The 21,552-nt window shown below is 42.5% G+C and overlaps 2 protein-coding genes across 2 annotated transcripts in view; one reads left to right on the forward strand and one right to left on the reverse strand.

Annotated features, from left to right (window-relative positions):
• LOC147014036 (uncharacterized) overlaps positions 1-21,552 on the reverse strand; it is a 121,617-nt gene that overhangs the window by 61,405 nt on the left and 38,660 nt on the right. The gene's annotated exons all lie outside the window — the stretch shown is intronic.
• The window catches only part of GOLGA7 (golgin A7), a 41,104-nt gene that overhangs the window by 12,313 nt on the left and 7,239 nt on the right, over positions 1-21,552 (forward strand). The window contains exons 3-4 of the mRNA XM_085851607.1: positions 14,738-14,890; positions 14,999-15,100. Coding sequence (XP_085707733.1) covers positions 14,738-14,890; positions 14,999-15,100 — 255 coding nt within the window. The remainder of the gene's footprint in view (positions 1-14,737; positions 14,891-14,998; positions 15,101-21,552) is intronic.

Consider the following 21,552-nt stretch of genomic DNA (forward strand, 5'->3'; position numbering starts at 1 on the left):
AAACCGAAGAGATAATCGCTCACAAACCGAACAGATAATCACTCACAAACCGAAGAGATAATCGCTCACAAACCGAACAGATAATCACTCACAAACCGAACAGATAATCGCTCACAAACCGAAGAGATAATCACTCACAAACCAAACAGATAATCACTCACAAACCGAACAGATTTTTGCTCACAAACCGAACAGATAATCACTCACAAACCGAACAGATAATCACTCACAAACCAAACAGATAATCACTCACAAACCAAACAAATAATCGCTCAAAACCGAACAGATAATTGCTCACAAACCGAAGATATAATCGCTCACAAACCAAACAGATAATTGCTCACAAACCGAAGATATAATTGCTCACAAACCAAACAAATAATCGCTCACAAACCGAACAGATAATTGCTCACAAACCAAACAGATAATCACTCACAAACCGAAGATATAATTGCTCACAAACCAAACAAATAATTGCTCACAAACCAAACAGATAATCACTCACAAACCAAACAAATAATCGCTCACAAACCGAACAGATAATCGCTCACAAACCAAACAGATAATCACTCACAAACCGAAGATATAATCGCTCACAAACCGAACAGATAATCATCACAAACCGAACAGATAATCATCACAAACCGAAGAGATAATCATCACAAACCAAACAGATAATCGCTCACAAACCGAAGAGATAATCCCTCAAAAACCGAAGAGATAATCCCTCAAAAACCGAACAGATAATCACTCACAAACCGAACAGATAATCACTCACAAACCGAACAGATAATCACTCACAAACCGAACAGATAATCACTCACACACCGATCAGATAATCACTCACAAACCGAACAGATAATCGCTCACAAACCGAACAGATAATCGCTCACCAACCGAACAGATAATCGCTCACCAACCGAACAGATAATCGCTCACAAACCAAACAGATAATCGCTCACAAACCGAACAGATAATCACTCACAAACCGAAGAGATAATCACTCACAAACCAAACAGATAATCACTCACAAACCGAAGAGATAATCGCTCACAAACCGAACAGATAATCACTCACAAACCGAACAGATAATCACTCACAAACCGAACAGATAATCACTCACAGACCAAACAAATAATCGCTCACAAACCGAACAGATAATTGCTCACAAACCGAAGATATAATCACTCACAACCAAAGAGATAATCGCTCACAAACCAACAGATGATCGCTCACAAACCGAAGATATAATCGCTCACAAACCAAAGAGATAATCGCTCACAAACCAACAGATAATCGCTCACAAACCGAAGATATAATCGCTCACAAACCGAACAAATAATCACTCACAAACCAACAGATAATCGCTCACAAACCAAACAAATAATCGCTCACAAACCGAACAGATAATTGCTCACAAACCGAAGATATAATCGCTCACAAACCGAACAGATAATTGCTCACAAACCGAAGATATAATTGCTCACAAACCAAACAAATAATCGCTCACAAACCGAACAGATAATCGCTCACAAACCAAACAGATAATCACTCACAAACCGAAGATATAATTGCTCACAAACCAAACAAATAATTGCTCACAAACCAAACAGATAATCACTCACAAACCAAACAAATAATCGCTCACAAGCCAAACAGATAATCGCTCACAAACCGAACAGATAATCGCTCACAAACCGAAGATATAATCGCTCACAAACCAAAGAAATAATCGCTCACAAACCAAACAGATAATCACTCACAAACCGAAGATATAATCGCTCACAAACCGAACAGATAATCATCACAAACCGAACAGATAATCATCACAAACCGAAGAGATAATCATCACAAACCAAACAGATAATCGCTCACAAACCGAACAGATAATCGCTCACAAACCGAAGAGATAATCCCTCAAAAACCGAAGAGATAATCCCTCAAAAACCGAACAGATAATCATCACAAACCGAACAGATAATCACTCACAAACCGAACAGATAATCACTCACAAACCGAAGATATAATCACTCACAAACCGAACAGATAATCGCTCACAAACCGAACAGATAATCGCTCACAAACCGAACAGATAATCAATCACAAACCGAACAGATAATCACTCACAAACCGAAGAGATAATCACTCACAAACCAAACAGATAATCACTCACAAACCGAAGAGATAATCGCTCACAAACCGAACAGATAATCACTCACAAACCGAACAGATAATCACTCACAGACCAAACAAATAATCGCTCACAAACCGAACAGATAATTGCTCACAAACCGAAGATATAATCACTCACAAACCAACAGATAATCGCTCACAAACCAAACAAATAATCGCTCACAAACCGAAGAGATAATCGCTCACAAACCAACAGATAATCGCTCACAAACCGAAGATATAATCGCTCACAAAGCAAAGAGATAATCGCTCACAAACCAACAGATAATCGCTCACAAACCGAAGATATAATCACTCACAAACCAACAGATAATCGCTCACAAACCAAACAAATAATCGCTCACAAACCGAACAGATAATCGCTCACAAACCAAACAAATAATCGCTCACAAACCGAACAGATAATTGCTCACAAACCGAAGATATAATCGCTCACAAGCCAAACAGATAATCGCTCACAAACCAAACAGATAATCACTCACAAACCGAAGATATAATCACTCACAAACCGAAGATATAATCGCTCACAAACCAAACAGATAATCACTCACAAACCGAACAGATAATCACTCACAAACCGAACAGATAATCACTCACAAACCGAACAGATAATCACTCACAAACCGAACAGATAATCACTCACAAACCGAACAGATAATCACTCACAAACCGAACAGATAATCACTCACAAACCGAACAGATAATCGCTCACAAACCGAAGAGATAATCGCTCACAAACCGAACAGATAATCGCTCACAAACCGAACAGATAATCACTCACAAACCGAAGAGATAATCGCTCACAAACCGAACAGATAATCACTCACAAACCGAACAGATAATCGCTCACAAACCGAAGAGATAATCACTCACAAACCAAACAGATAATCACTCACAAACCGAAGAGATAATCGCTCACAAACCGAAGAGATAATCGCTCACAAACCGAACAGATAATCACTCACAAACCGAACAAATAATCGCTCAAAACCGAACAGATAATTGCTCACAAACCGAAGATATAATCGCTCACAAACCGAACAGATAATTGCTCACAAACCGAAGATATAATTGCTCACAAACCAAACAAATAATCGCTCACAAACCGAACAGATAATCACTCACAAACCGAAGATATAATCACTCACAAACCGAACAGATAATCGCTCACAAACCGAACAGATAATCAATCACAAACCGAACAGATAATCACTCACAAACCGAAGAGATAATCACTCACAAACCAAACAGATAATCACTCACAAACCGAAGAGATAATCGCTCACAAACCGAACAGATAATCACTCACAAACCGAACAGATAATCACTCACAGACCAAACAAATAATCGCTCACAAACCGAACAGATAATTGCTCACAAACCGAAGATATAATCGCTCACAAACCAAACAGATAATTGCTCACAAACCGAAGATATAATTGCTCACAAACCAAACAAATAATCGCTCACAAACCGAACAGATAATTGCTCACAAACCAAACAGATAATCACTCACAAACCGAAGATATAATTGCTCACAAACCAAACAAATAATTGCTCACAAACCAAACAGATAATCACTCACAAACCAAACAAATAATCGCTCACAAACCGAACAGATAATCGCTCACAAACCAAACAGATAATCACTCACAAACCGAAGATATAATCGCTCACAAACCGAACAGATAATCATCACAAACCGAACAGATAATCAGCACAAACCGAAGAGATAATCATCACAAACCAAACAGATAATCGCTCACAAACCGAAGAGATAATCCCTCAAAAACCGAAGAGATAATCCCTCAAAAACCGAACAGATAATCACTCACAAACCGAACAGATAATCACTCACAAACCGAACAGATAATCACTCACAAACCGAACAGATAATCACTCACACACCGATCAGATAATCGCTCACAAACCGAACAGATAATCGCTCACAAACCGAACAGATAATCGCTCACCAACCGAACAGATAATCGCTCACCAACCGAACAGATAATCGCTCACAAACCAAACAGATAATCGCTCACAAACCGAACAGATAATCACTCACAAACCGAAGAGATAATCACTCACAAACCAAACAGATAATCACTCACAAACCGAAGAGATAATCGCTCACAAACCGAAGAGATAATCGCTCACAAACCGAACAGATAATCACTCACAAACCGAACAGATAATCACTCACAGACCGAACAGATAATCGCTCACAGACCGAACAGATAATCGCTCACAAACCGAACAGATAATTGCTCACAAACCGAAGATATAATCACTCACAACCAAAGAGATAATCGCTCACAAACCAACAGATAATCGCTCACAAACCGAAGATATAATCGCTCACAAACCAAAGAGATAATCGCTCACAAACCGAAGATATCATCGCTCACAAACCGAACAGATAATTGCTCACAAACCGAAGATATAATTGCTCACAAACCAAACAAATAATCGCTCACAAACCGAACAGATAATCGCTCACAAACCAAACAGATCATCACTCACAAACCGAAGATGTAATTGCTCACAAACCAAACAAATAATTGCTCACAAACCAAACAGATAATCACTCACAAACCAAACAAATAATCGCTCACAAGCCAAACAGATAATCGCTCACAAACCGAACAGATAATCGCTCACAAACCGAAGATATAATCGCTCACAAACCAAAGAAATAATCGCTCACAAACCAAACAGATAATCACTCACAAACCGAAGATATAATCGCTCACAAACCGAACAGATAATCATCACAAACCGAAGAGATAATCATCACAAACCAAACAGATAATCGCTCACAAACCGAACAGATAATCGCTCACAAACCGAAGAGATAATCCCTCAAAAACCGAAGAGATAATCCCTCAAAAACCGAACAGATAATCATCACAAACCGAACAGATAATCACTCACAAACCGAACAGATAATCACTCACAAACCGAAGATATAATCGCTCACAAACCGAACAGATAATCATCACAAACCGAAGAGATAATCATCACAAACCAAACAGATAATCGCTCACAAACCGAACAGATAATCGCTCACAAACCGAAGAGATAATCCCTCAAAAACCGAAGAGATAATCCCTCAAAAACCGAACAGATAATCATCACAAACCGAACAGATAATCACTCACAAACCGAACAGATAATCACTCACAAACCGAACAGATAATCACTCACAAACCGAACAGATAATCGCTCACAAACCGAACAGATAATCGCTCACAAACCGAACAGATAATCGCTCACAAACCGAACAGATAATCAATCACAAACCGAACAGATAATCACTCACAAACCGAAGAGATAATCACTCACAAACCAAACAGATAATCGCTCACAAACCGAAGAGATAATCGCTCACAAACCGAACAGATAATCACTCACAAACCGAACAGATAATCACTCACAGACCAAACAAATAATCGCTCACAAACCGAACAGATAATTGCTCACAAACCGAAGATATAATCACTCACAAACCAACAGATAATCGCTCACAAACCAAACAAATAATCGCTCACAAACCGAAGAGATAATCGCTCACAAACCAACAGATAATCGCTCACAAACCGAAGATATAATCGCTCACAAACCAACAGATAATCGCTCACAAACCGAAGATATAATCACTCACAAACCAACAGATAATCGCTCACAAACCAAACAAATAATCGCTCACAAACCGAACAGATAATCGCTCACAAACCAAACAAATAATCGCTCACAAACCGAACAGATAATTGCTCACAAACCGAAGATATAATCGCTCTCAAGCCAAACAGATAATCGCTCACAAACCAAACAGATAATCACTCACAAACCGAAGATATAATCACTCACAAACCGAAGATATAATCGCTCACAAACCAAACAGATAATCACTCACAAACCGAACAGATAATCACTCACAAACCGAACAGATAATCACTCACAAACCGAACAGATAATCACTCACAAACCGAACAGATAATCACTCACAAACCGAACAGATAATCACTCACAAACCGAACAGATAATCACTCACAAACCGAACAGATAATCGCTCACAAACCGAACAGATAATCGCTCACAAACCGAAGAGATAATCGCTCACAAACCGAACAGATAATCACTCACAAACCGAACAGATAATCACTCACAAACCGAAGAGATAATCGCTCACAAACCGAACAGATAATCACTCACAAACCGAACAGATAATCGCTCACAAACCGAAGAGATAATCACTCACAAACCAAACAGATAATCACTCACAAACCGAAGAGATAATCGCTCACAAACCGAAGAGATAATCGCTCACAAACCGAACAGATAATCACTCACAAACCGAACAAATAATCGCTCAAAACCCAACAGATAATTGCTCACAAACCGAAGATATAATTGCTCACAAACCAAACAAATAATCGCTCACAAACCGAACAGATAATCGCTCACAAACCGAAGAGATAATCACTCACAAACCAAACAGATAATCACTCACAAACCGAAGAGATAATCGCTCACAAACCGAACAGATAATCACTCACAAACCAAACAAATAATCGCTCAAAACCGAACAGATAATTGCTCACAAACCGAAGATATAATCGCTCACAAACCGAACAGATATTTGCTCACAAACCGAAGATATAATTGCTCACAAACCAAACAAATAATCGCTCACAAACCGAACAGATAATTGCTCACAAACCAAACAGATAATCACTCACAAACCGAAGATATAATTGCTCACAAGCCAAACAAATAATTGCTCACAAACCAAACAGATAATCACTCACAAACCAAACAGATAATCGCTCACAAACCGAAGATATAATCGCTCACAAACCAAAGAAATAATCGCTCACAAACCGAACAGATAATCATCACAAACCGAACAGATAATCGCTCACAAACCGAAGAGATAATCGCTCACAAACCGAAGAGATAATCCCTCAAAAACCGAAGAGATAATCCCTCAAAAACCGAAGAGATAATCCCTCAAAAATCGAAGAGATAATCCCTCAAAAACCGAACAGATAATCATCACAAACTGAACAGATAATCACTCACAAACCGAACAGATAATCACTCACAAACCGAACAGATAATCACTCACAAACCGAACAGATAATCACTCACAAACCGAACAGATAATCACTCACAAACCGAACAGATAATCACTCACAAACCGAACAGATAATCGCTCACAAACCGAACAGATAATCGCTCACACACCGATCAGATAATCGCTCACAAACCGAACAGATAATCGCTCACCAACCGAACACATAATCGCTCACAAACCGAAGAGATAATCAATCACAAACCGAACAGATAATCACTCACAAACCGAAGAGATAATCACTCACAAACCAAACAGATAATCACTCACAAACCGAAGAGATAATCGCTCACAAACCGAACAGATAATCACTCACAAACCGAACAGATAATCACTCACAGACCAAACAAATAATCGCTCACAAACCGAACAGATAATTGCTCACAAACCGAAGATATAATCACTCACAACCAAAGAGATAATCGCTCACAAACCAACAGATAATCGCTCACAAACCGAAGATATAATCGCTCACAAACCAAAGAGATAATCGCTCACAAACCAAAGAGATAATCGCTCACAAACCAACAGATAATCGCTCACAAACCGAAGATATAATCGCTCACAAACCGAACAAATAATCACTCACAAACCGAACAGATAATCATCACAAACCGAAGAGATAATCCCTCAAAAACCGAAGAGATAATCCCTCAAAAACCGAAGAGATAATCCCTCAAAAACCGAACAGATAATCATCACAAACCGAACAGATAATCACTCACAAACCGAACAGATAATCACTCACAAACCGAACAGATAATCACTCACAAACCGAACAGATAATCACTCACAAACCGAACAGATAATCACTCACAAACCGAACAGATAATCACTCACAAACCGAACAGATAATCACTCACAAACCGAACAGATAATCGCTCACACACCGATCAGATAATCGCTCACAAACCGAACAGATAATCGCTCACCAACCGAACAGATAATCGCTCACAAACCGAAGAGATAATCGCTCACAAACCGAAGAGATAATCAATCACAAACCGAACAGATAATCACTCACAAACCGAAGAGATAATCACTCACAAACCAAACAGATAATCACTCACAAACCGAAGAGATAATCGCTCACAAACCGAACAGATAATCACTCACAAACCGAACAGATAATCACTCACAGACCAAACAAATAATCACTCACAAACCGAACAGATAATTGCTCACAAACCGAAGATATAATCACTCACAACCAAAGAGATAATCGCTCACAAACCAACAGATAATCGCTCACAAACCGAAGATATAATCGCTCACAAACCAAAGAGATAATCGCTCACAAACCAAAGAGATAATCGCTCACAAACCAACAGATAATCGCTCACAAACCGAAGATATAATCGCTCACAAACCGAACAAATAATCACTCACAAACCAACAGATAATCGCTCACAAACCAAACAAATAATCGCTCACAAACGGAACAGATAATTGCTCACAAACCAAACAGATAATCACTCACAAACCGAAGATATAATTGCTCACAAACCAAACAAATAATTGCTCACAAACCAAACAGATAATCACTCACAAACCGAAGATATAATTGCTCACAAACCAAACAAATAATTGCTCACAAACCAAACAGATAATCACTCACAAACCAAACAAATAATCGCTCACAAGCCAAACAGATAATCGCTCACAAACCGAACAGATAATCGCTCACAAACCGAAGATATAATCGCTCACAAACCAAAGAAATAATCGCTCACAAACCAAACAGATAATCACTCACAAACCGAAGATATAATCGCTCACAAACCGAACAGATAATCATCACAAACCGAACAGATAATCATCACAAACCGAAGAGATAATCATCACAAACCAAACAGATAATCGCTCACAAACCGAACAGATAATCGCTCACAAACCGAAGAGATAATCCCTCAAAAACCGAAGAGATAATCCCTCAAAAACCGAACAGATAATCATCACAAACCGAACAGATAATCACTCACAAACCGAACAGATAATCATCACAAACCGAACAGATAATCACTCACAAACCGAACAGATAATCACTCACAAACCGAACAGATAATCACTCACAAACCGAACAGATAATCACTCACAAACCGAACAGATAATCACTCACAAACCGAACAGATAATCACTCACAAACCGAACAGATAATCACTCACACACCGATCAGATAATCACTCACAAACCGAACAGATAATCGCTCACAAACCGAACAGATAATCGCTCACCAACCGAACAGATAATCGCTCACCAACCAAACAGATAATCGCTCACAAACCGAAGAGATAATCACTCACAAACGGAACAGATAATCATCACAAACCGAACAGATAATCACTCACAAACCGAACAGATAATCACTCACAAACCGAAGAGATAATCGCTCACAAACCAAACAGATAATCACTCACAAACCGAACAGATAATCACTCACAAACCGAACAGATAATCACTCACAAACCGAACAGATAATCACTCACAAACGGAACAGATAATCATCACAAACCGAAGAGATAATCACTCACAAACCGAACAGATAATCGCTCACAAACCGAACAGATAATCGCTCACAAACCGAAGAGATAATCACTCACAAACCGAACAGATAATCACTCACAAACCGAAGAGATAATCGCTCACAAACCGAAGAGATAATCGCTCACAAACCGAACAGATAATCGCTCACAAACCGAAGAGATAATCGCTCACAAACCGAAGAGATAATCACTCACAAACCAATCAGATAATCACTCACAAACCGAAGAGATAATCGCTCACAAACCGAAGAGATAATCACTCACAAACCGAACAGATAATCACTCACAAACCGAACAGATAATCACTCACAAACCAAACAAATAATCACTCAAAACCGAACAGATAATTGCTCACAAACCGAAGATATAATCGCTCACAAACCGAACAGATAATCACTCACAAACCGAACAGATAATCGCTCACAAACCGAACAGATAATCGCTCACAAACCAAACAAATAATCGCTCACAAACCGAACAGATAATTGCTCACAAACCGAAGATATAATTGCTCACAAACCAAACAAATAATCGCTCACAAACCGAACAGATAATTGCTCACAAACCAAACAGATAATCACTCACAAACCGAAGATATAATTGCTCACAAACCAAACAAATAATTGCTCACAAACCAAACAGATAATCACTCACAAACCGAAGATATAATTGCTCACAAACCAAACAAATAATTGCTCACAAACCAAACAGATAATCACTCACAAACCAAACAAATAATCGCTCACAAGCCAAACAGATAATCGCTCACAAACCAAACAGATAATCACTCACAAACCGAAGATATAATCGCTCACAAACCAAAGAGATAATCGCTCACAAACCGAAGAGATAATCACTCACAAACCGAACAGATAATCGCTCACAAACCGAACAGATAATCACAAACCGAAGAGATAATCACTCACAAACCGAAGAGATAATCGCTCACAAACCAAACAGATAATCACTCACAAACCGAAGATATAATCGCTCACAAACCAAAGAGATAATCGCTCACAAACCGAACAGATAATCGCTCACAAACCGAACAGATAATCGCTCACAAACCGAACAGATAATCGCTCACAAACCGAACAGATAATCGCTCACAAACCGAACAGATAATCGCTCACAAACCGAACAGATAATCGCTCACAAACGGAACAGATAATCGCTCACAAACCGAACAGATAATCGCTCACAAACCGAACAGATAATCACTCACAAACCGAAGAGATAATCGCTCACAAACCAAAGAGATAATCACTCACAAACCGAAGAGATAATCACTCACAAACCAAACAGATAATCATTCACAAACCGAACAGACAATCACTCACAAACCTAACCGATAATCACTCACAAACCTAACAGATAATTGCTCACAAACCTAACCGATAATCACTCACAAACCAAGGTCTCAAAATGGAACCTAATAGATGCCACAAAGCACAGCTGCATTCAACTACTACAACAGATACCACTCTGCCTTACTGTGATGGTGGGGAACCCGCTGGCCCGGGCCTGATGGTCGACAACGTGCTCAGAGTTTGTAATGTGTTCAGGGTGCTTGAGATGACTTGCTTGCCTCCTCTCCATGAGACGCCGGGGGATATGTCCAACGGTTATTGCAAGCAGATTTAACGTCTTGCCGAGAGATAGGGGCACTGTGATTCAACGGCTTGAGCGTTTGGAGTTGGGTCGAGAATCAAACCCATCCTCGATAGCTTCAAGGTAAGTGTGCTCCCTCTGAAGCTGTTCCATCAGACGAGCACATGGGAAGTTGCAAAAAGAAAGACTCAGCTGTACAGCAGTGGGAGACCTGGAGGAAACTCGTCGCCTGTCTGCAGGTGGTTCCACCAAAAGTGTGCCATCTTGCGTACGTGTGCACACCTGCATATTCTGATGGACCATGTTATTCTTCTTGCGTATAGCAACTTGGCTGCAAGATAGCTATCATTCTGTTGGGGCGTGACTATGCCACTGATGCTGTGCCCCGATACCAGTACACTGGTACTCATTTCGCCAACCAGGGAAGGATGACAGGCTGAGTCAAACCCGCCTGGTGTTAATTCAGCGGAAAAACGGGGCTTGAACTCAGGATCCCAAGGCAGCCACCCTAACCACAAAGTCAACACCAGGTTTACACCATACTCCGTTACAGTATCGGTGTTGTCGAAGCCTTTTCTTGGCGAGGACTATAATGGGTGGTTTGCATTTGCGTTCCTCGTATACTGAGAAGCAATGAAAATGCATTCCAAATTAAAATTGACATTTATTTCATCTCATGTGAAAAAGGATCAAAATAGTAAGTAATAAAACTTGCATGATGGACATTTGGTATGGATGTTTGAGTCTGAACGCAACCATATGGCAAATCTTGGAATGAGCAGTGGTTTAAAAAAAACAAAAAAACATTCTGCTGCATGTGCTACATGTGTGGCCATCTACATATTACTAAAACTCATCTTGTGTGTGTGTGTATATATGTATGTATATATATATATATATATATATATATATATATATATATATGTCTGTATGTATGTTCCCGAAATACAGCCAAAATGTGACACGAAAGCGCAAAAATGTTCGGCCCACCCTACTCACCATTCTGCGGTGTGCAGTATCGAGTTTCATTCAAATCAGGCAACGAAAAAAATTATCAAAAAATCAATTCCCCATTCAGTCAAGTACTCTGAGATTATTTGATCAACGCAAACAACCTCAGCGGTATAGTTCGCTGGAGCTATCTTTTTCTTTTTATTTTGAAATGCTTTTTTTTTTTAATCGACCACCGTCACAACGGGAACCCAACGGGTTCACGGGTCACCTTGTGCCATATAAAAGCACAGGTTGCCTTCGTTGTGAGGCCGTCAATGAAAATGCCACGTCTAACAAATGATCAGAGGAAACAAGCCGTTGGTATGCTGAATCGTGGAATCAGTCGAGAAAGAGTTGCTCGACACTCATGTCCATCAATCAACAGTTTCTAAGCTACAGAACTGATCAAGTCACAGGAAGGGTCAGCGACTCTCCTTCCTGGTGCACAGGGTGTGACATCGGCAAGACAAGACCGATACATCATCCTCAGTCGCTTCTGCAGCCGCTTCAGTACAGCACGAGAAATGGCCAGAACCATCATTTGAACAAGGGGACGAGTCATCAGTCACAAATCTTGACATCAACACCGACTTGCATGACAACGATGGGCAGCGCCTGGTGGTCAAACATCTTTTCTGATGAATCGGGGTTCAACCTCAGTTTTCTAGATGGACGACCGCATGTACCGTCGGCGCAAGGACACGGTTTTTTTTTCTCATGGCTGCATTATTGAGAGACCGTTTTGGAGGTTGCGGTGTTATGGTTTGTGGAGCAATCGGCAAACGAACCCTCCACACAATGTTGCAGAGCTGACTGTCGCCTTACAGTTCCATTGAACAGCAATACCACAAACTCTGATCTGCCACCTGTGTTTATCCATGCCCTGTAGACTTCAAGCATGCATCGCCACCCAAGGTGATCACACTCGATTATGGACTTTACAGATCCCTGCATTGTTTGCCGTTTTCGTGACGTCACGTGCACATCCCAAGTTTTTTCTCCGTTTCTGTACAGATTCTGTCAAATCTCGTGATTGCATACATTGATCCTTTTTCACAGACTATGAAATAAGTCGATTTTAATTTGGTGTGGTTTTATTTTTTTTTCATTGCCTCAGTATAGTTAGGGTAGGAACTTGTAATTTGTTCAGGGTCACGGCAATAGCTCTCCTACGCTTTGCTAAAGATACCGTAGGATCTTTAATGCCCACAAAGTAATGCCGGCAGGCAGGACGCATGTTTAACCTTGATCCGAGGGATCTCTCTCTCACACACACACACACACACACACACACACACACACACACACACACACACACACACACACACACACACGGTGCCTGTGAAACACCGGGATGACGATTTATAGCTGGGTCTGGATTTGAACACAGGATAGATGGTTTAGAGACAAGTACTCAGCCATCCTGCCAGTCCCATACACATATAGCTTATTTTTTTTTAGCTCACCTGGAACGTAGTTCCGGCAAGCTTACAGGATGGCACAACGTCCATCCACAAACATTTGCAACTTCTCTGAAACTAGACATACAATTTCGATGAAACATGACCACAACCTTCATCGCCCGTATGTTCCAAAGTTAGTTCACTGCATTAACCTAATGAACTCCTGGTGGCCGTTTTACTGGCCGCTATTCAAACCCACATATACCCGGATTTTTTTCCAGGGTGGAGAAGTCGAAGGAGCTCAGGGTTCAAAGGGTTTTTTTTTTAATCCATTAGGTATTTACTTTCTTCTCTGTTAAATAATTTGTGGGTCACCAACCAATGGTTTCCTGGGGTTTTTTGGGGTTTTTTTTTAATCCAGCCACTACCATGTGAGCACCCAGGAGTATTGCCCCTATTTTTGTATACAGAGTCAGGGCTCATGGAGTAGCTAGAACAGATCAGGACGTAACAGAACAAAAGGATCATTAGAAAGAGAAGGGGTGGGGGGGGGGGGATGCACCAACAGCAGGGATGAGGAACAAAACAGAGGGAGACTTGGAGAAACGAGGGATGAAAGGAAGAATCCACACGATGCCACACTTACCATTTCACAAAAACAATTCATGCTTGATTTTGGCACAAGCTTAATCTCTTGCAGTGGCACAAACCACCCACATAACCCAACTAAAGAAATTCCAAGACTAGCCATAAAATCCCTTCCGAGTGGTACAGGCACACTGTCAATAAGCACCAGATTGCTAACAATGTTCCGAAGAAAGCAACAATCGTATTTATTTATTTTATACATTTTGCAGATAGATAAAAACCTTTTTGAAGATACCATCAGGACTTTGAACAAGCTATATGCAGAGGCGGAGAAGATTGGAGGGCGATCATATCTGGAGAGCATTCTGGGTTGCCTGACTGGCTACACCATCTTCATGTGCATCGACACGCATTATGAAAAGGTGCGACTACCTGTATATATTGAAGGTGTCCGATAACACGCATGGTATCCTATTGCAATCCTTTATGGACCAGAAATTACATCTGTATTTATTTTCTTCCTAACCTAGGTTCTCAACAAGATTGCAAAGTACATCCAGGATCAGAATGAGAAGGTATATGCTCAGCGAGGTCTCTTACTGACAAACCCCATTGACAGGGGTCTCCGAGTTGTATCCTCTTGCTGTTTGATTGGAAATTGTTCCTTCAAAAAAATAAAAAAACTACACACACACACACGACACCATAACTGTTGTGGGTACCAGAAAGCAAGTGCCACACCAGCTGCCTGCCACACATTCATCTGTCAGTGGTACTCAAAACAGTTCTGGGGGCAGCCAGGAAAAAAATTAATCTAAAAAAAGGCTCTTCTGGCTAAACAGTATTGCATTGGTTCCACATATTTGGCATGAGCTCAGCAAAGCTGCAGCCCCTGACTTCCCAGTGGGATTGTACTACAGCCACTACCAGGAAGAGAATTTCGTTCTCAATTTTATAGACCAGTCCACCCCAGAGAGGGAACATCCACAGATGGGCCCGTGTTTCGGGCTTGGTGGGTTTGACCAACTCACTCCAGGGAGAAGCTTTTGCTATGCACTGATGAGGGACAACAAGTCAAACTCATGTCTGTGGAAGTTCCCTCTCTGGGGTGGACTGGTCTATAAAATTGAGAATGGAATTCTCTTCCTGGTATTGGCTGCAGTACAATCCTATTGGGAAGTAGGGGGCTGTAGCTCTCTGCCAAGCTCACGCCTATAGGCAGAGCCGATGGAATTATGGAGCCATGTGAGCGATTAAGACGAATACGTAACAATGGTGGTGTTAGTGAAGATGAAAACGCCGGTCACATTTTCACTTCAGATTGGTGGGTTTTGTTTTTCCATTCAATTGATTTATAAGGGATTTTGTACCAAATGATAAATCAGTTTTATTCTTGTGGTCCAGGGTTCGGTGGCGATAACGACCACTAGGGGGAGCAATAGGGTCGTTTCCACCGAGCACCCCGGAATTTAGGTCGTGACTATCGGATAAGTCCGAAAGGTCACGGGTCCTTTAGTGGACCGTGGTCGCCAATATTTCGATGATGTGGGGTAGGGTTAATTGCCTAATTTCAATATACCTAAGTACCCATGTCGTCCAACTACCGGGGAAAACTACACCCTCGACGGACCTCGGGCGGAACGGACCATTTACCGAGCCCGATCCGGGTGTAAACCGAGCGGGGATTACCAAGATCCGTCGGTCCAAATGATCAATTTACAGCACCAACGGCCTTACTATTTCTCAATACGCACCATGCTCGGCCAATGAAAGAAAACACGAACAACGAACTGGAACATTTAACACGGGGGTTTATTTATAACAATAATCGGGGAGGGGGGGCAGAGTTATCTGAAACAAAGAGCAGAGTTATCTGAATAAAGAAATGTAATGTACAATGAACACAGGGCACTGACAGTTTCTACTTGAAAGACTAGCACCACACACACACACACACGCACACCCAAATAAATGGTGGCCACGGCCTTTATTTCGGCCCTTCAGCTCGGGAGGGAAAGGCGAGCTGATGGCAAGGGCCTATTTTTGCACCTGGTCGCCTCGTGCGGTCTTATCGAGCTTGTCCGGTGGCGGGACCCGAACCCGCCGCCAACAATGCAGCACCGAGCACCAGGGACCAGGAATGATGTCACGGACGCCAGCCAGCACGGGAACAGACCAGACGAGACGTCAGCGGGCAAGACGAGGCTTCCTATCTTTCTCCTCTTCCACGACGGGGCCGACCTTCTCGATGGCTCGCCACACTCCTCTTATCCTTCCCCTCCCCGCGGGTCGAGGGAAACGCTCTGAGGTACTCGCCTCCGGATTGGACGAGGGGTTGTCGGGCGACTCGTGGCCGCCGTTGATTGGACGAGCTCACGGTGGGCGGAGGGGACCTCACCCCTGTACGTGACACGCTGCACGTGGGCGATGGATGGTGATGGTGCGAAAACGAAGGATGAAGATTTAAAGATATTTTAAAAACCTGATGATAAAAGTAACTCAGCGCACACATGAAATTTCCATTAGACATAGGGGATGGATTCTAACTATAAACACATACTTATCTAAATAACTGAACTGTGGGGCTGCTGTTTGTGTGTGTGCAAATGGCTTCCAGATTCGTAACATTATTACTCCAGCAGAAGCATGACACATGACACTCAGACACTGTGGACAAAAATGGCGAGGAATGCTTTGCCCCACTGTTGTGTCCGTGCCGTGTCACACCATCGCGTGGCGTCGTGTCCGGGCCGTGTCCCATGAGAGGTCAATTCCAAATCCAGAGGCAAGCTGGACAGGAGTCCAGACGCAGAGTTATCGGCAGCTGTCTGGTGGAAACTGCCGTAAAAACTCAAGCCCCATAATTGTGGCTTCCTCAAAGCCTTTACTTGTGGGATTAAATGTTCACAACTCTGGAACACAGTGACTCTTCCTTATACCGTTCCTCCAAACGGCTGTCTATTTATTTATCAATTATTTATTTATCTTTAAAAACAGCAGTGTCCCAACTGAGCCTCTCCACATAATCTGCCTCCATGTAAGCTACATCGCTGGCTGTTCCTCTCCATGCGACTCCCTCTAACTGAACCACACTTGAGATCAACTCTGAAGCCCCCTACTGAGCTGGTCTGGTGGTGACGTAACTGCCAAGACTTCAATACCGATTAGCCTCGTGTTTCAGCCCCTGCTATCAGGCTAATGCCGAGCAGATGGCTATTTCAATGCAAATTTGCCACACCTGCACATTTTCATAGTTTGAGCTGCAAAGCTCTTGTGTGTGCCTTGTAAAGACATGTAAACAGAGGATAATAACATTAGAAACGTACAGCCAGAGATTTGAATAGGGGAGGACAAAACCATGGCGTTAAGTAAACAAATATCTCTCTGTACATACGCACTACATATCTATTGCACAAATAGTACGTCTCACTTATCGATCTATAATTCCAGCAGTGTGTGTGTGTGTGTGTGTGTGTGTGTGTGTGTGTGTGTGTGTGTGTGTGTGTGTGTGTGTGTGTGTGTGTGTGTGTGTGTGTGTGTGTGTGTGTGTGTGTGTGTGTGTGTGTGTGTGTGTGTGTGTGTGTGTGTGTGTGTGTGTGTGTGTGTGAGTGACCGCTGTTTCTCGACAACCTCTGGTCCGATCTAATTGAAACTTGCCAGGTATATTGCTGGGGACGTGAGGATGTGCCTTTTCAAGGTTTGATATTAATCGGACAAGTGCTTCCCAAGTTATGGCCATTTATTTACCAAACCAATGGGAAGACACATTGTTGCGTGGGCGTGGCCGATGGGGAAGGGAAGCACAGCCACGTTCCCCATAACGAGTTACAATGTACGAGCTTCCGGAGAGTGATGACTTCGTGTATTCTAATAATTTCTCGATTTCTTATGCGCATTTATAGATAAACAGAATGGCCCAAGTTATGATCGTTTTCATATTAGACGGTGTATAAATTTCGGGAACATCAGAGTGCTGGTATGCTCCGAACCAGGAAGTAAATTTTTTCTGTCTCTTCTCTTCTCTTTTTGTTTTTCCTTGCCACGACATTGCGAAAAGGTAAAATACGTTAGCGCTAATTGAATAATTGGGTATTAAAAATAAATTGCAAATAATCGTAACTGCGAATAATATCGAACTTCCGGGTCACGCACGTACGGGCACGTGAGAGCGAAGAAACGGCCTGTGTGGTTTATTTATTTATTATTATTATTATATATATATTTTTTTTTACGGGCACGTACTAGTCTAAACAAAGGCTAAGAAATAACTATCGTTCTATGAAACAGTTAATATTAACCCTTAAAGATAATTCCCACAACACTGTCTAATATATAAAGCTCTTTCTAACCATTGACTCACTGACTGACTGATATTAAAGATCGGTACCTTCCGGGTGACGAAGAAAGCTGAAATTTTGCATGCCGATGGACATCAAAGCCAGTATACCAGGAAAAAATAATCACAGAACTGTCGGACAACATCCATAAATGAAAATATAAACAAATGAAAATAAATAAATGGAAAAATACAGATGAGCGACCCAAGACAATGGGGAAGCATGGTAATTTTGCGTGCCAATGGACATCGAAGCCGATACACCAGGTAAAATCACAGAACTGTCAGAGAGCATCCATAAATGAAAATATAAACAAATGAAAAATCAAATGCAGGTGAGCGATCTGAGATGATGGAGAAGCAAGCATGGTTCATCTGCTTTTACAATGTGTAAGCATACCTCCGCTAGTAATATATAAAGCTCATCCTAAACACCGATTCACTGACTCGTATTAAAGTTGGCTATTGGTCGTATTAAAGACACCTTCCGCGTGATGTGACGTAGAAAACTGAAATTTAGCTTTCCGACGGACATCAAAGCCAATACAATGGGAGAAAAAAAATCACAATCATCGGAAAGCGTCCATAAATGAAAATACAAATAAGTAATATCAAAAAAAGCAACCCAAGACGATGGGGAAGCACGGTTGGTTGTTGGGGAAGGGAAGCAATGTGTAAGCTTACCCTGTGGTATATTTATATTTCTACATACATCAAACGCGCCTCCTGACTTCTGGTCAGCATCACCACAGACGATGTCTCACACGGTAGAACTGCATAATCCGCAAAGAACAACTGTCCGTCTGCCACCCGGACGATTGTTCCCGCTCATGCAAACCATTCAACCAGAAGGTACGTGATGTGATCGGCGGGTAAATCAAAACATGTGACGTGTGACGAGAACTCCCCAAATCTCCATTGGACATAGTCCTACACCAAAGCATCACCTCCAACCCAAAGGCCTCGGCCCGGCAACTGTCAAACAGACAAAGATTACATGGTCAACATCAGTTAAACGTCAAACAGAGCCGCCGATCTGGATTTCGGGCTTGTTTGCTCTCATCAGGACGGCATACCGATAAATATCTAACAAATGATGACCACATTCGTCGGTAATAAATCAGACGCACATCCTGACTGTTCTGGTCTGTCTGCCATATGTATCGGCTTTGATATCAGATGCCCCAAGGTTGGAGGTGATGTTTTGGTGTAGGACTATGTCCAATGGAGATCGGGGGAGTGCAAGTCACACTCTACATGTTTCAATGTATAAAATACTATTATACGAGCAAATACAACCCACCGCTTTACTGATGGGAATATTAAGAGGGGTGGGAGTGGGGAGGAGGGAGGGGAGGGTGAGGGAGTGAGGAAGGTGGCGGGAGCAAGGTAGGAGGGGTGCGAAAAGGTAAGGTGGGGTGAGGGGAGGGAAAGGGAAGGCAACGTGAGGGGAAGGTCTCAGGTCAGGTATGGGAGCATGTGCCAGAACAGCGCGTCGCTGCGTCCACTTTCCGCCGGTACTCCAGGGGCCTCCGTCTGGCCATCCCCCAGGAAGATGCCAGGCCCATCCCCATCTCCTTGAGATGATGGTCAACCTGCTGCAACCACGAGGCATGTGGTCGGCCCACTGGCCTCCTCCACTCATGAGACTCCCTCGCTGAGAGAATCTGGTGAGCAGGATCAGCGTCAGGAAAACGAGCCACATGTCCATACAGCCACAACTGACGCTCACGGACTATGCAGGTAACAAATCTCATCCGAGTCTCTCTCAGCAACCGCTCGTTGGACACAAAGTCCGGCCAGCGATAGCCAAGGATTCTCCGAAGAGACCTGGTACCAAAGGAATTAAGTCTCCGTCTCAGATCCGTGGTCAGAGTCCAAGTCTCGCATCCATAGAGCAAGACTGGAAGCACCAAGGACCTGAAGACTCGGACTTTCGTCCTCCCGCACAGGTACCGGCAGCGCCACACCCCATGATCCAGTGAATCCATGACTCCCCAGGCCCGACCCAGACGTCTATTGACCTCTGACTCGCAGCCAGCAGAGACATGAATATCACTGCCAAGGTAAGTGAATCTCTCCACGACCTCAACATCCTCACCACAAACAGACACAGACAGGACAGCAGCATCCAAGATGTCACCGAAAGCCTGGATCTTAGTTTTGACCCAAGAAACCCGTAATCCCAGCGGCTCCGACTCCTCTTTCAGCACCTCGAGGGTTGCCAAAAGGATGTCTGAAGTCTCCGCAAAGATGACTGCATCATCTGCAAAATCAAGGTCCGAGATCTTGACATTCCCAAACGATGCACCGCAGCTTGATCTCTCCGACATCCTCCCTAAAATCCAGTCCATACAAGTGCTGAAAAGTGTGGGGGCCAGTACACACCCCTGACGAACTCCAGTAACAACTGGAAATAAGTCAGAGATGGTACCACCACACTTCATAGCACTCTCAGTACCAGAGTAGAGTTCAGACATCAGATCGATCAGTTTTGGTGGCACCCCACGAAGACCAAGCATCCTCCAGAGGACATCCCGATTCACTGAATCGAACGCTTTACAGAGATCAACATAGGCTGCAAGCAGCCCCTGCCGAAACTCTCGTCTGCGTTCGGTGAGGACACGAAGGGCAAGGATACGGTCAATCGTTAACCTCTTTGGTGTAAAGCCTGACTGCTCTGGACGCTGGTGCTCAAGCAGATGGTGACGAACCCTAACAAGAATTATCCGAGCAAAGACCTTGCCC

Source organism: Eptatretus burgeri, chromosome 13 (assembly GCF_056783735.1).
Source record: "Eptatretus burgeri isolate ZD-2024b chromosome 13, Ebu_testis_v1, whole genome shotgun sequence".
Taxonomy (NCBI): Eukaryota; Metazoa; Chordata; class Myxini; order Myxiniformes; family Myxinidae; genus Eptatretus; species Eptatretus burgeri.